Source organism: Cavia porcellus, unplaced genomic scaffold (assembly GCF_034190915.1).
Source record: "Cavia porcellus strain 051 isolate PalLab524CR breed Dunkin Hartley unplaced genomic scaffold, mCavPor4.1 scaffold_27, whole genome shotgun sequence".
Lineage (NCBI taxonomy): Eukaryota > Metazoa > Chordata > Mammalia > Rodentia > Caviidae > Cavia > Cavia porcellus.
In genome coordinates this window covers 52,958,133-52,969,999 of record NW_026947510.1, presented here as the reverse complement: position 1 = coordinate 52,969,999, position 11,867 = coordinate 52,958,133, and the positions used below count along the sequence as shown (strand labels likewise).

The 11,867-nt window shown below is 60.3% G+C and overlaps 1 protein-coding gene and 1 long non-coding RNA gene across 3 annotated transcripts; one reads left to right on the top strand and one right to left on the bottom strand.

Annotated features, from left to right (window-relative positions):
• On the bottom strand, positions 1 to 5,671 carry LOC134473597 (uncharacterized). 2 transcript variants are annotated; one of them, XR_010043910.1, is made up of 2 exons: positions 5,484 to 5,671; positions 1 to 1,457 (listed from the first exon to the last, which is right to left on the bottom strand). It is a non-coding gene; the product is annotated as an uncharacterized LOC134473597 (long non-coding RNA). The 2 variants fall into 2 exon arrangements; XR_010043911.1 differs by lacking the exon at positions 1 to 1,457 and adding an exon at positions 4,022 to 4,959 and having other exon boundaries at positions 5,484 to 5,661.
• Positions 5,519 to 11,658, top strand: Sstr3 (somatostatin receptor 3). Its single transcript, XM_005003837.3, has 2 exons — positions 5,519 to 5,665; positions 8,296 to 11,658. The coding sequence occupies exon 2, from the start codon at positions 8,330 to 8,332 to the stop codon at positions 9,626 to 9,628; it is 1,299 nt and encodes a 432-aa protein (XP_005003894.1). The 5' UTR covers positions 5,519 to 5,665; positions 8,296 to 8,329; the 3' UTR covers positions 9,629 to 11,658.
• Positions 11,659 to 11,867: the final 209 nt, after the last annotated feature.

Here is an 11,867-nt window from a genome sequence, read left to right as displayed (position 1 = left end):
TTGAGCAGAAAGTAGTGTTTACGTTGCATTACTGACATTTTGTGACATAGATCATGCTGAGGAGGGAGGAAGGGCGTGGAGAAGGGGAGGTGAGGGCACAAGGGATCTCAGCCCCCGGCGGGTGTGGTGGTGCAGCGCATCACCCCAGCACTTGGGAGGCTGACGCAGGAGAGTTGCTGGCCGGCCTGGACTACAGAGTGAGTTCAAGGCCAGGCTGAACTACACAGTAAGATCCCGCCTCAAAAAGGAATCTAAACGGCTCATCTACCATAGCAGATGACTCCATAGATAGGAGTAAAATTAGGAATCGGGGTGAGAAAAAGAAACGTGACATTCAGCAAGTTGGAGAAATAGTTACGAGGATGGGGTTACCTCTGGGAAAAGGGCGGGGGATATGGCCATAGGAGAATAGCTAATTATTTTTTGGCTTTTATAAACCTTTTAGCACAATTTTAAAATTTTATTTGCAAACAGTGTCTTGGTAAAATACAAAAATAAAAACTGCATTACAGAGGAAGAATGGGCAGAGTGTCCGAGAGCGGAGGCTTCACAGACGACTGCCCTGAGCACGTCATGTCCCTCAGCCACTGGAGGTGAGGAGAGGGACAGAGAGCAGCCTGTGCAAAGGGTCTGGGGCTCGCGGGAGGTTCTGATTAAAGGGTGCACACACAGGCCTAGGGGGCGGTGGGTTTCATTCAATGAGCAGCAAGTGACCGTAGGAGAGTCTGGCGCAGTCTGGCATCGTGTCTAAAAGCCCCACTTCCTGCCAAGGGCAGAGGCAGGGCCCAAGGTAGGTAGATGGCGGAGGGCAGAGCAGAGGCATGGCTATTGCTCTCTACCCTCTGAGTCTCTGGCTGGGCCCAGGAACTAAACCGCAGTGGGACGGATGCACAGGGGGAGAACGGGAGTCTCACCCCCTGGGCTGTATGCGGGAGCCCACCCCCAGGAGCCCCCAGGAGTGAGGCAGTGTCCACACGCCTGTATGAAAGGGGGTGCGGCCAGTGTCCCCCAGGAGGAGAAGAGGCCCTTGAGCAGGCTGCGGTCAGCTGCCCCCGCCTCCACCCCTTTCCACAGGCCTCAGCGCCTGCCATCGGGAGCCGGGCAAGGTCACTGTGTCCTTCTTGCTTTTCAAGTGACTTTAGTTTAAAAGGCAGCAGTACACTGAAGTGCCCGGTCCTGAGCTCCTCTAGTGCCAGGCCCCGCGGGCAGCACAGGCTCGAGAGTGCGGTCAGCTTAGAGACTCACAGTATGGTGCCAAGGCTACTGGGTCCGCTGGAGAAGAAAAGCCAGGTCCCAAGAGGTTTCCGTGGGCAGGCACTGGACTCACAGCCCTGCGCCCAGCGTCCCAGCCCTGTCCTCCCTCCGTAGGGAACTGAGATGTGGCCAGGTCCTGCAGTGTCTCTGTGTCCCTGGGAACTGCAGTAAACAGGTTGATTCATTCCATCGTCATGGCAACCCTACACAGCAGGTGTGGAAGAGGAAGGACTGAGGCTCAGAGAGGTTAAGTCACAAATCTGAGATCACACAGCCAGGAAAGCTGAGCCTCAGACCCACGGGAACCCACAGCTGGGGGATGACTCAGATGACACCCTGTGGGGGACTGCGGTGAGATGGCCCAGGGGGTGGGCCGAGGAGGTTGTTTGTCATCGCTCATTTGAGATGACACATGTCCATCTCGGCAGCCGAGCCCCGTCCTCTGAGGTGTGGCAGGTGGAGAGTGGGTGGGAGAACTGCGTCCTGGCTCGCAGGGAGGAGATGAGTCTGGGGCTCCCAGAAAACCGCCTGTCTGATGGCGGAGGCACCATCTAAGCGTGTGGTCAGGGGCCTGGTTTGTGAAGAGCCGGAGTCTGACAGGAGGCAGCATTGTCCTGTCTGGGGTGGTAGGCTGGGCGGCCCCCAGGACCCCAGAAGCTCTGACAGGTCCCCTGAAGTCAGGGCTTCTCAGGCCCCTGTCTCAGGCCTCCAGGACTTCAGTGCCAGCGGGGCAGGGCCACCGAGCTCCCAGACACCCCACGAGCCTGGTTCCCCAGCTCTCCTGGGCCCCCAGGGAGGCCGTCGTCTGATGTGGGTCATGCTTGCCGCTGGCAGGCTCAGAAGCCCCTTTCCAGCCCCCCAGCTGCCAGTCCCCCCCCTCTTTATTCATTCAGGACAGGCAAACACCAGCATGTGCCAGCCTGTGCCAGGCCGAGGGACACAGCCCAGTGTGGGGACAGGCCTAGGCCCCCTCAGCTGGCTGCTCACAGGTGGGCTCGGGGCCGGGTGGGTGACTTAGGGGAGGCTGGGGAGGACCTCCAAAGATGATAGGGGGCAGCGACTTGTCTTGTGTACGGGGAGGGCCGACAGCCTGTGCAAAGGCACAAGAGACCAGCACTCTTCACTGGCTCCCCGACTGGTGTCCCCGACTCTGCCCTTGGCCAGATGTGGCCTTCCGGGCAGCCAGCACAAACCTTGCAGAAAGATAAATCAGGTCCAGAAGGCCTCTGCTCCCACCCCGAGAAGCGCCCCCTCCTCCGGGCTGAAGTGGCAAGACCTCCCGGCAGGTGCTTGGTGTTCTCTCAGGTCCTCTTCCATGGCGCCGAGTGGCTCCCTCCTTCTCTCCTTCCTCCCCTCTTCCCAGGTCTCTCCTGGCCCTATTTGTGTGTTTGTTGATTGCCTGTCCTCCCCAGAGTGAGCCAGGAGCCAGGGGCTGGTCTCGCCCACCATCTTGTCCCTCGGGCTTAGGACCAGCCTGGCACCAATGGGCATGTGGAAGATGAATGAAGGGTGAAGGGGCGAGTGAGGCTGGGTGTGCCGGGCTTGGGTGGGCAAGGGCAGCAGGGCCTGCTGGGCATGAAGCTGGGTGGGCCGTAGCGGGCACTGAGAAGCTGCAGGAGGGCTGCTGGGGGAGGGGATGGTGCCAGGGACTCCCCACTTGCAGCCTAAGAGCGCGGTCCCTGGAGCCCCTACAGGCAGAGCCCCCCTACAGGATGAACTCAGACCTGTGGTCACCGGAGGCCTGGTGACCTGGTGCCCTGGGACCTGGTGACAAAGGCAGGTCCAGCCTTGCTCCTGTGGGGTGACCCGGTGTGGAGAGGTCCTCAGGGGAGACTCAATCCCTTCCCCTCTGCTCGCGGACTCTTCCTCCCGTCCCCAGGAGGCAGGGGCCGCATGATGTGCAGAGGTGGTCAGGACGGGCCTCTCAGTGGCCTCGGGCCGCCACCGCTGTCTGCAGGGCCCCCGAGCTGGGGAAGGTTTGCACAGATCTCCCCAGGCAGCCCCCCTCTGACGACAGGAAATGTCAGTTTTATCCTCCGGTTAAGCCAAACGTTATCCTCCTCCAAAGGACTCTCTGCTTCTCATTAGCAGACTTCTATTGTAAAAAATTGTCCTCATTATAGAGATTACATTTTTAATTTTGTCAATTAAATATAGTGGAGATTTGTTTTCTTGCTGCACATAGCTATGAGGTTGCTTCTCTGCTCTCAGAGTCTAAAAATACTCACTTCCCGCCCTGGCCTGCAGCGCGTTGCTCTGCCGGGGGCTCTCCTGGCTCCCACTGCAGGACGGCGACCCCACCCTGAGTTCAGCCCACAGCCCTGCAGCCCCTGCAGACTCCCTCCCTGGGGCTCACCCTCTGCCTGGCAGCGCCCAGCCTCACACCTGGGCCACAGCTGCTACCCGGGGGACACGGGGCACCGCGGCCTGGGGTGTCCTGCCGCTGGCCTGGCCCAGTGCCCGCTCCTTTCTGCTCCCTGGAGAGCCAAGGCCAGCGTGGGTGGCTGAAGTCTCCCCGGTAACGGGGTCGGCCCCGCCCTCTGCGGGCTCCTCCCCTCACCTGCAGCCCCCCCCCCCCCCCCGCACCTGCTCTCCGCCTGGCTCCTCCCTCCCCGCCCCCACCGGCTCCCTCCTCTGCTGGCTCTCCATGTCACCATCTGTGGCACAATCCTTCTCTGTCACTCTGCCTGCCACCCCCTCGTCCTCCTTCTCGCGCGGCCCCTGGCTCTCTCCGCAGCTCTCTCCTGTCCCTTCTCCCCTGCCTGCCTTTCCTCCTCCTCTCCTGCCTGCCACGCGCGTCCCTCTCCACTCCCCCCCATTCTGGGTCTGCACCACTCTCTCCCCTCTTTCTCTCCGCACCTTGGGGGCCCCCCTTTCCTTTATCTCCCCGGCTTCTTGCAGTCCCCGTCTGTGTGCTCTTTCTCACCTCCTCCTCTACCCCCCACACCAGCCTGCAGACCCCCACGTGTCCCTGTGCCCCCAGGATGTGTCCCATGGACGGGCATGACGCACCGGGAGAGAGCAGATGGGAGCAGCTCTGTGGGCAGATGTGGGTGCCCAGAGCCTAGGAGGGGGTTAGTGCCCACAGGCGGTCTAAAGTGGGCACCACGTGGGGATGCCAGTTAGAGGTGCTCTGGGGGCACCTGGGGACTGGATGGAGGGAAGGTGCAGCAGGATGGTGACCAGCCTGGCAGCGAGGAGCCCTCGCCTCATGGCCAGGTAAGGAGGCTGGGCTGGGGTCCTGGAGTAGGGGGTGCCAGGGTTCCCCCTCTGCCCAGGATGGACATGGGAGGCTGGGCTGGGGCTGGCAGAGTCCTGGCGTGCAAAGTTGGAGGTCTTCCGGGGCCTCCGTGTGGGCTTCAGGGTGGGGGCACTCCTCTTGGAGTTTGGGATAGGACTCTAGAATCCTGGGGTCTCGGAGCAGTGAGGATTGGAGCTGGAGGAAACTGATTCAAGGTGTGGTGGCCTTGGGGTTCACGGGTGGCTGTGCTCCTGGGCTCCCTGTGCTCCTGGCTGTCCATGCAGCACACGGTTTCTGGCCCGATCCCATCCAGTCTTTCCAGCCACCCGGGGATGCATTACAGCACCCACGTATGCATTTAAGTAGAGGGAAACCAGGTGCAGAGAAGAGAAGGGGTTTGTCCAAGGCCACGCTGCAACCTGGCACTGTCACTCTGTGGCAGAGTTCGGACCACAAGCCAGAGCCTGCGGGGTAGAAATCAGAGCTCAGGCCCCAGGCCTAGGGTGGGAGCTGGGCCGGCAGTACTGACCAGCACAATGGGACCTCTTCAGAGAAAGGTCTGGGGATGCCGAGGACAATCAAGGGCCATGCACTTGCCCTGGCCAAGGCTGTCCCAGGCCCTGACTCCTCCAAGCCTGAAGCTGCGTGGCGGGGAGATATTGATACTCTAAGAGCAGACAGAACCCAGTTTAAATTCTCCCCTCCCACTCGCCAGATGGGTGACCTTACGCAAGTTTCCTGAGCTCTCTGATCTGGGATTCTGAGCCCTCCTCCCAGGGAGGGCGACCCTCGGCACTCTCCAGAATGCAGCGTGTGGCCTGCCAATCATTACCAAGTTGTGGGAGTTACGCTAGGTGCTGAGAGCTCCAGGGGTAGCGGCTGGCCCAGCCGACCTGACTGGCTAGAGGCAGGCCAAGGAGCACAGCTGGGAGTCTGGTGTCCCCGGGGGCAGACCTTAATTGCTGTGGGGCTCAGGGCAGCCACTCACCCTCTCTGTGCTTCTTCCCCCTCCTGAACAGAATGGTCCTCGGAGGAATCCGCCCCCAGCTTTCAGGCAAGCTGTGCCAAAGATAAACCAGACAGAGAGGAAAAGTCCCTCCTTCCCAAAGATGAACCAGATCACGTACAGGATTCCAGCTGCTTCCAGAAAAGCCGGCTCCTCAATTGCAGGTCTGCCTTACCCTTGTGGAAAGCTGTAATTTCCCTGTTCCTCCCGCTCGCCAGCCCCAGGGCTGTTAAACTTTGACAGAGAGGATGGGCAGGGACGGGTTGTGGCTAGAGTCCAGGCTAGATGCCCTATGTTCCACAAGGGACTAGTTGATCCGCGGGTATGGGGGGGGTCTGGCTGGGCACGAGGTGCTCCTGCCCAGGCGTGTGTGTGTCGGCACGTGAGGCTGCACACACCTTTGCCTGGCAGCAGGAGGAGGGGGCTTCCCTGAGGGCTTCTGTCCTCCAGCCTGGAAATTAGGTTTGCCGGGCTCTCTGCTCCTCTCCAGCCTGGTGCTGCCCTCCCTCTGCAGCCCTGGGCTGTGATTGGCTGCCCAGCAGGGTTGCTGAAGAGGTTTTGTGCAGAACAGAGTGCAAGGTGGACGGGTGATGTTCACCCCACCCCCACCCCCTCCAGCTAAGCCCAGGAAGCTGGGCATTAAAGGCCCTGGACTCTACGGTTCTGGGCCAAGCAGGCACTGATTCCTGTACTGGAATTTTAACATCCTGCGTCAAGGACAGGGAGCCTAAGAATCTATGACTGAGATTCTATGACTGTTCTAAGAATTTAAAAGGCTATTTATAGGTCCCCTGCAGTCTACGGCTCTGGGCCCATGGTCTTGAGGGTGAGTAGCAGCCAGGACAGTACTGAGCTGGTTGGCTGTGGCCCTGTCTACCAGTCCTCCCCGCTCCTGGCCTGCCTCAGTCTACCAGCGTGTGAAATGGAGGTGGAAGTGGTGTGGAAGCACTTTCCAGCTGTGGCCATCTGTGCATGACTGGCTTTATCTCTGTCCTCCTCTGTCACTGAGGACAATAGAGGTGTCTCTCTCAGGGGCACCAGTTTCCCCAGTAACCTGGCACAGTCAGGCTCAGTGGTATGCAGCTGGCAGCACTGACCCTAGAGCCCACCCTCCCATCTCCCAGTGCCAGGACTGGAGAGTGAGGGTGAGGGGCGGGGACAGGCTGGGCCTAAGCGTCCCCAGGCTCAGAATTCCGCCGGTCTCCCACCCTGGAAGGGAGGCTGCTCCAAACTCAGCTGTGAAAGCCGGGGTCCTCTGCCATCCTCAGCACCGCCCAGTTGGCTCCCAGTGCCTGCTGGGAGCTTTGCCTGGCAGAGGTTCTCCTGCCTGGGGCAGCGCCTACTACAGGTCTTGGGAGGAATTGCAGGCCATGAAGTTCTCCATCTTCCCTTTCCCTGAGTCTGCTGAGGATCCCTGCGCTTCCAAACTCAGGCCAAGGTGAATGTGTGTTCCCATCACAGTTTCTGCAGGGAACACCGGAGGCAGCCAGGGGTCAAGGGGCAGGAGGACAGGTCCTTAGGAGGTAGGTGCTCCCAGCCTGGCCTCCAGGAGCTGGAAGTCCCACTAAGAAGTCCGGCGAGTCCCGCCTGGCCTCCATTCCATTCCCCCCCAGCTCTGTGCTGAGGACCGTCCACTCCCACTCCTTCGGCCCCAGGTCTTGTGCTCGCATGCGGACGGAGCCATGCTTGGCTAAGGGGGTGGAAGGAAGGGAAGAGGGACCGGGATTGGATGCATCTCCACACTTAAGGGGCACAGAGTCCAGCAGGGAACCCAGGAAGGCCACCCGGCTTTGACACCCAGGAGCTGTGATGGAGAGGGCTGGTGAGGGCACGAGGAACTGCTGGTGGGCCTGTGGTGCCGGTGGGCATGATGCTGCTGCCCCAGTAGGCCCCGCTGGGACATCGGCTCCTCGTGTGTGCAGCAGGGTGGGGGGGGGGGACCTGGCCATCCTGCGGCAGCACCCAGCATGTGTTCACAGACGTCCCCTCCCCAGCTGGGCTGTGAGGGCGTGGGGGACCTCCGCACCCTCCCACAGGGCACAGCTGCCTCTGGGCAGGCCTAGGTGGGGCCAGTGGGACAGCGGGGCAGAGGGAATTACTGAGGGCACTTCTCCCGTGGCCCTGTGGGTGCTTTGCTCATTTGGAATCAGGCATCTGGTGGAAGCTCTGGACTCTGCCACAAAAGACCCAGGCAGCTTTGTTTTGTTTTGTTTTGTTTTGGGATTGAACCCAGGGCCTTTGCTCCCAGCTACACTTTCACTCCTTTTTTTAAATTTTAAAACAGAATCTCACTAAGCCCAGGCTGGGCTCCAGGTTGCAATCCTCCCGTCTCAGCCTCCCAGAGTGCTGGGAGTTCAGGCATGCACCCTCACACCTGGCTCACAGACATGTTTTCATCTGAAATTTGGGAGCTCATGGGTCCTCCGAGGTTCCTGTTGTGTGACCCCAATTCAGCTTGAGGATAGGCTTCCCAGGGCTGAGGGTACTGGAGTGGGCAGTGCAGTCCACTTCCTGTGGCCCTGCCAGCTAGGCGCCATTGCTGGAAAGGGCATGAATTACTTTATGAAGCCGCAGAACTTCCTGTCCTGTGTCACACCCCAGTAATGTGACCTTGGTGGGGGGCACCTCACTTCCTTGAGACTTCTCACCCGATAAGCAGCACAGCCCCCCTAATCTTGCTGGGCTGTGTGGCACCGTAAACTGGCAGGTGGTCAGTCTCCAACCTCAGTGCAGCAGGCGAGGGGCTGAGACCACCGTCCTCTGCTGTGACTCAGCTGTGTCCTCCTCCCCCCAGGCCGTAGTTGACTGCTGACCTGCTGCCCTGGGCCATGGACACTCCTGGCTATGCTTCACCGGTGCCCACGACCGTGGACCCTGGGAATGCCTCCTCGGCCTGGCCGCTGGACACCACCCTTGGAAACAGCTCTGTGGCCCCGGGCCCGGCAGGGCTGGCCATCAGCGGTATCCTGATCCCTCTTGTCTACCTGGTGGTGTGCGTGGTGGGGCTTCTGGGGAACTCACTGGTCATCTACGTGGTCCTGCGGCACACAGCCAGCCCGTCGGTCACCAGCGTGTACATCCTCAACCTTGCTCTGGCGGATGAGCTCTTCATGCTGGGGCTGCCCTTCCTGGCCGCCCAGAATGCTCTGTCCTACTGGCCCTTCGGCTCCCTCATGTGTCGCCTGGTGATGGCTGTGGACGGCATCAACCAGTTCACCAGCATCTTCTGCCTCACGGTCATGAGCGTGGACCGCTACCTGGCCGTGGTGCACCCCACGCGCTCGGCCCGCTGGCGCACAGCCCCGGTGGCCCGCATGGTCAGCGCGGCTGTCTGGGTGGCCTCGGCCGTGGTGGTGCTGCCTGTGGTGGTCTTCTCGGGTGTGCCCCGGGGCATGAGCACTTGCCACATGCAGTGGCCTGAGCCGGCAGCCGCCTGGCGAGCCGCTTTCATCATCTACACGGCTGCGCTGGGCTTCTTTGGGCCGCTGCTGGTCATCTGCCTCTGCTACCTGCTCATCGTGGTGAAGGTGCGCTCGGCAGGGCGTCGGGTGTGGGCGCCCTCGTGCCAGTGGGTGCAGGCGCCCTCGGGCCAGCGGCGCCGGCGCTCCGAGCGCAGGGTCACACGCATGGTGGTGGCGGTGGTGGCACTGTTTGTCCTCTGCTGGATGCCCTTCTACGTGCTCAACATTGTCAATGTGGTGTGCCCGCTGCCTGAGGAGCCCGCCTTCTTTGGCCTCTACTTCCTGGTGGTGGCACTGCCCTATGCCAACAGCTGTGCCAACCCTATACTCTATGGCTTCCTCTCCTACCGCTTCAAGCAGGGATTCCGCAGGGTCCTGCTGCGGCCGTCCCGCCGGGTGCGCAGCCAGGAGCCCCCCACCGGCCCGCTGGAGAAGACAGAGGAGGAGGATGAGGACGAGGAGGGAGAGGAGGGTGGGGAGGAGCAGGAGAGGAAAGAGAGGAAATGGAAGGAGCTCAATGGCGGCGTGGTCAGCAAGATCGCGCAGCCGGGCACCAGTGGGCAGGAGCGCTCGCCCAGTGCCACGGCAGGCAAAGGTGGGCAGCCCCTCCCCCAGGAGTCCTCTGCCGGGCCGAAGTCCGGCCCTCTCCACGTGCAGGGCCGATAGGCAGCAGGGAAAGAGCTGGTGCCCCCAGAGGGCAGAGGCTATAGACCTGGCCACACAGGATGCTCAGAGCCTGGACTCTGATCTTGTGATGACCAGGACTGCTGTGGAACCTTGGCAGGTTACTCACTGTCTCTGGGCCTTGTTTTCTTCTCTGTGACTCAGGGATGGGGGAAATCAGCCTGTATGGGGCTCTGTGAGAGGAGAGCCCTGCAGTGCTGGGCTGTCAGGCTGAACTTCTGGAGCAGTGCCCAGGTCAGGAGCCTGGCGCTCCTCGGGACACGGGGGAGATTCAGGCCCAGCTCAGCCCTCTGGGGCCGCCTCAGGTCCGGGCTGGCTCAACTCCTGCACACCTCCTCCTCTGCTGCCCTGCCCACTCTGGTGCCCGCCGGGCGTCGGGGGCTCCTCCAGCCATGCTGGAAATCCTACAAGGGGAAAAGCGGCTGATTTTCCAGGCAGCGAATTGTCTTGCTTCAGTGTCTCTTCTGCTCGGGTCCTTTGGAGGCCTTGTGCTCATTTTGTTTGTTGAGACAGGCTCTCGCCCTGTAATTCAGGCTGGCCTTAACCTCACTATGCAGCTCAGGCTGGCCTTGAACTCATGCCAATCCTCCTGCCTCAGCCTCCCTCCCTAGTGCTGAGATTACAGGTGTGCACCACCATGCCTGGCGTTCCACACTCATTTTGTACTCATGATTTTGTACTCTTTTTCTTAGAGAGGGCCCCAAATTGCATAAACCTAGTTGGGCCTCCATTGAGCTCAGCCACCTGATCCCCAAGGCAACTAGACTCCCCAGGACTCTCTGTCCCAGGGGGCTTCTTAGGAGGGACCAGCCCTGTCCCTCTCCTGCAACCTGCTTCGTCCTCACTCTGAGACCAAGGCTGAGATTGGCAGTGTCTGAAGAGCAGAATGAGGGGACAAAGGAAGAGGAAGGGGAAGAGGCAGGAGGAAGAGGAAGCAGAAGGAAGGGGCAGAGAAGAGGACAGGTGATTCTGATGACCTTGGAGTTGACCTTGGTCCTACTGGGCTGAGCTCAATAGCTGTATCCATGGACCCGGGTTGACTGATCTCCTGTCCAACTTTTCTCTAGGAAAGGATGTGACAGGTCAGCAAATGTCCCCAAATGTACACGGCCAGCCCCTTTTGTGCTGTTAAGGCCAGTGTGGCCTTGACAGAGGTCCAGGGAGTGGACATTGGGAAGATGAGCCCCTCACGTGTTGTGAGGGTAGGTCCCTCCATCACCCCAGTGTCTATACTCTCATAAGCACTGTCCAAGGGGGCCTGGCCTGCCTGCCGAGATGACCCCTTAGAGCCACAAGGAGATGGCCCTGGGGCAGTTGGTACTTCTGGCCAAGCCCCCTACTCCCACCTCCCCGAGGGCAGGGGGCCCTCAGGGAAAGCACCTGAACCAGAATTTTGGAGACCTGAGTCTTCAAGTCACCTCAGGACCTTGACCAGCTCTGACCTCTCTGGACCTCCATTTCTCCATCATAGAATGGAGGTGGATGCTTCAGCCTGCCTGCCTCCTGGAATTTGGGGACAGGAGCTGTTGTTCTAGGGAAACAGCCAGTCACTGAAAGGGGTGGGCTGGGCTAGGGCAGATGACAGGGTGGAGGTGCGCTCCCCATGCCCAGCCTTGGCCCACACCCCTCTCCTATGTCAGGTGGTCTTTCTGGGTCCAGCTTTCAAAAGTGCGCCCACTACAGGCCTTGAGAGATGGCAGTAGAGGAGGCCTAGGGCCAGGAGGCACGGCTCGGGGCTAGAGCAGACCTCCTGAAAGGGAAGGAAAGACTCAAACCCACACTGATGTGGAGGCTGCAGGCCTGAGGCCCAGCCCTGGGCAGAGTGTAGAGCTCCCCTGGAAAGGACCAGAGCGTCGGAGGGAGAAGTTGCCCCTGGCACTCCAGCCACCCCTGCCTTCTTGACTCCTGGGCAGAGAGCAGTGTCTTGCAAGGGAAGCAGGAGGCTGGTCAGGAAATCCTTTGCTGCTTCTGCCCCTAACTCTTGTCAATAAAGATGGTGACATGTGACAACAGCTGTGGCCTGGGCCACTTCCTTGACTGGATGCCGAGTCCAGATAATTGTGCATGTGTGAAGTGTTTGGGCTCTGTGGATCCTGACCTCTTCTTACGTGGCTTCCCAAAGTAGGTCCTTCAGAGGATACCCTGACAGGCCAGGGCCACATCCTTACAATCTCATCCAGAAGCAGTAGATAACTTTTCTTCCTATTATTCAACTATAAAA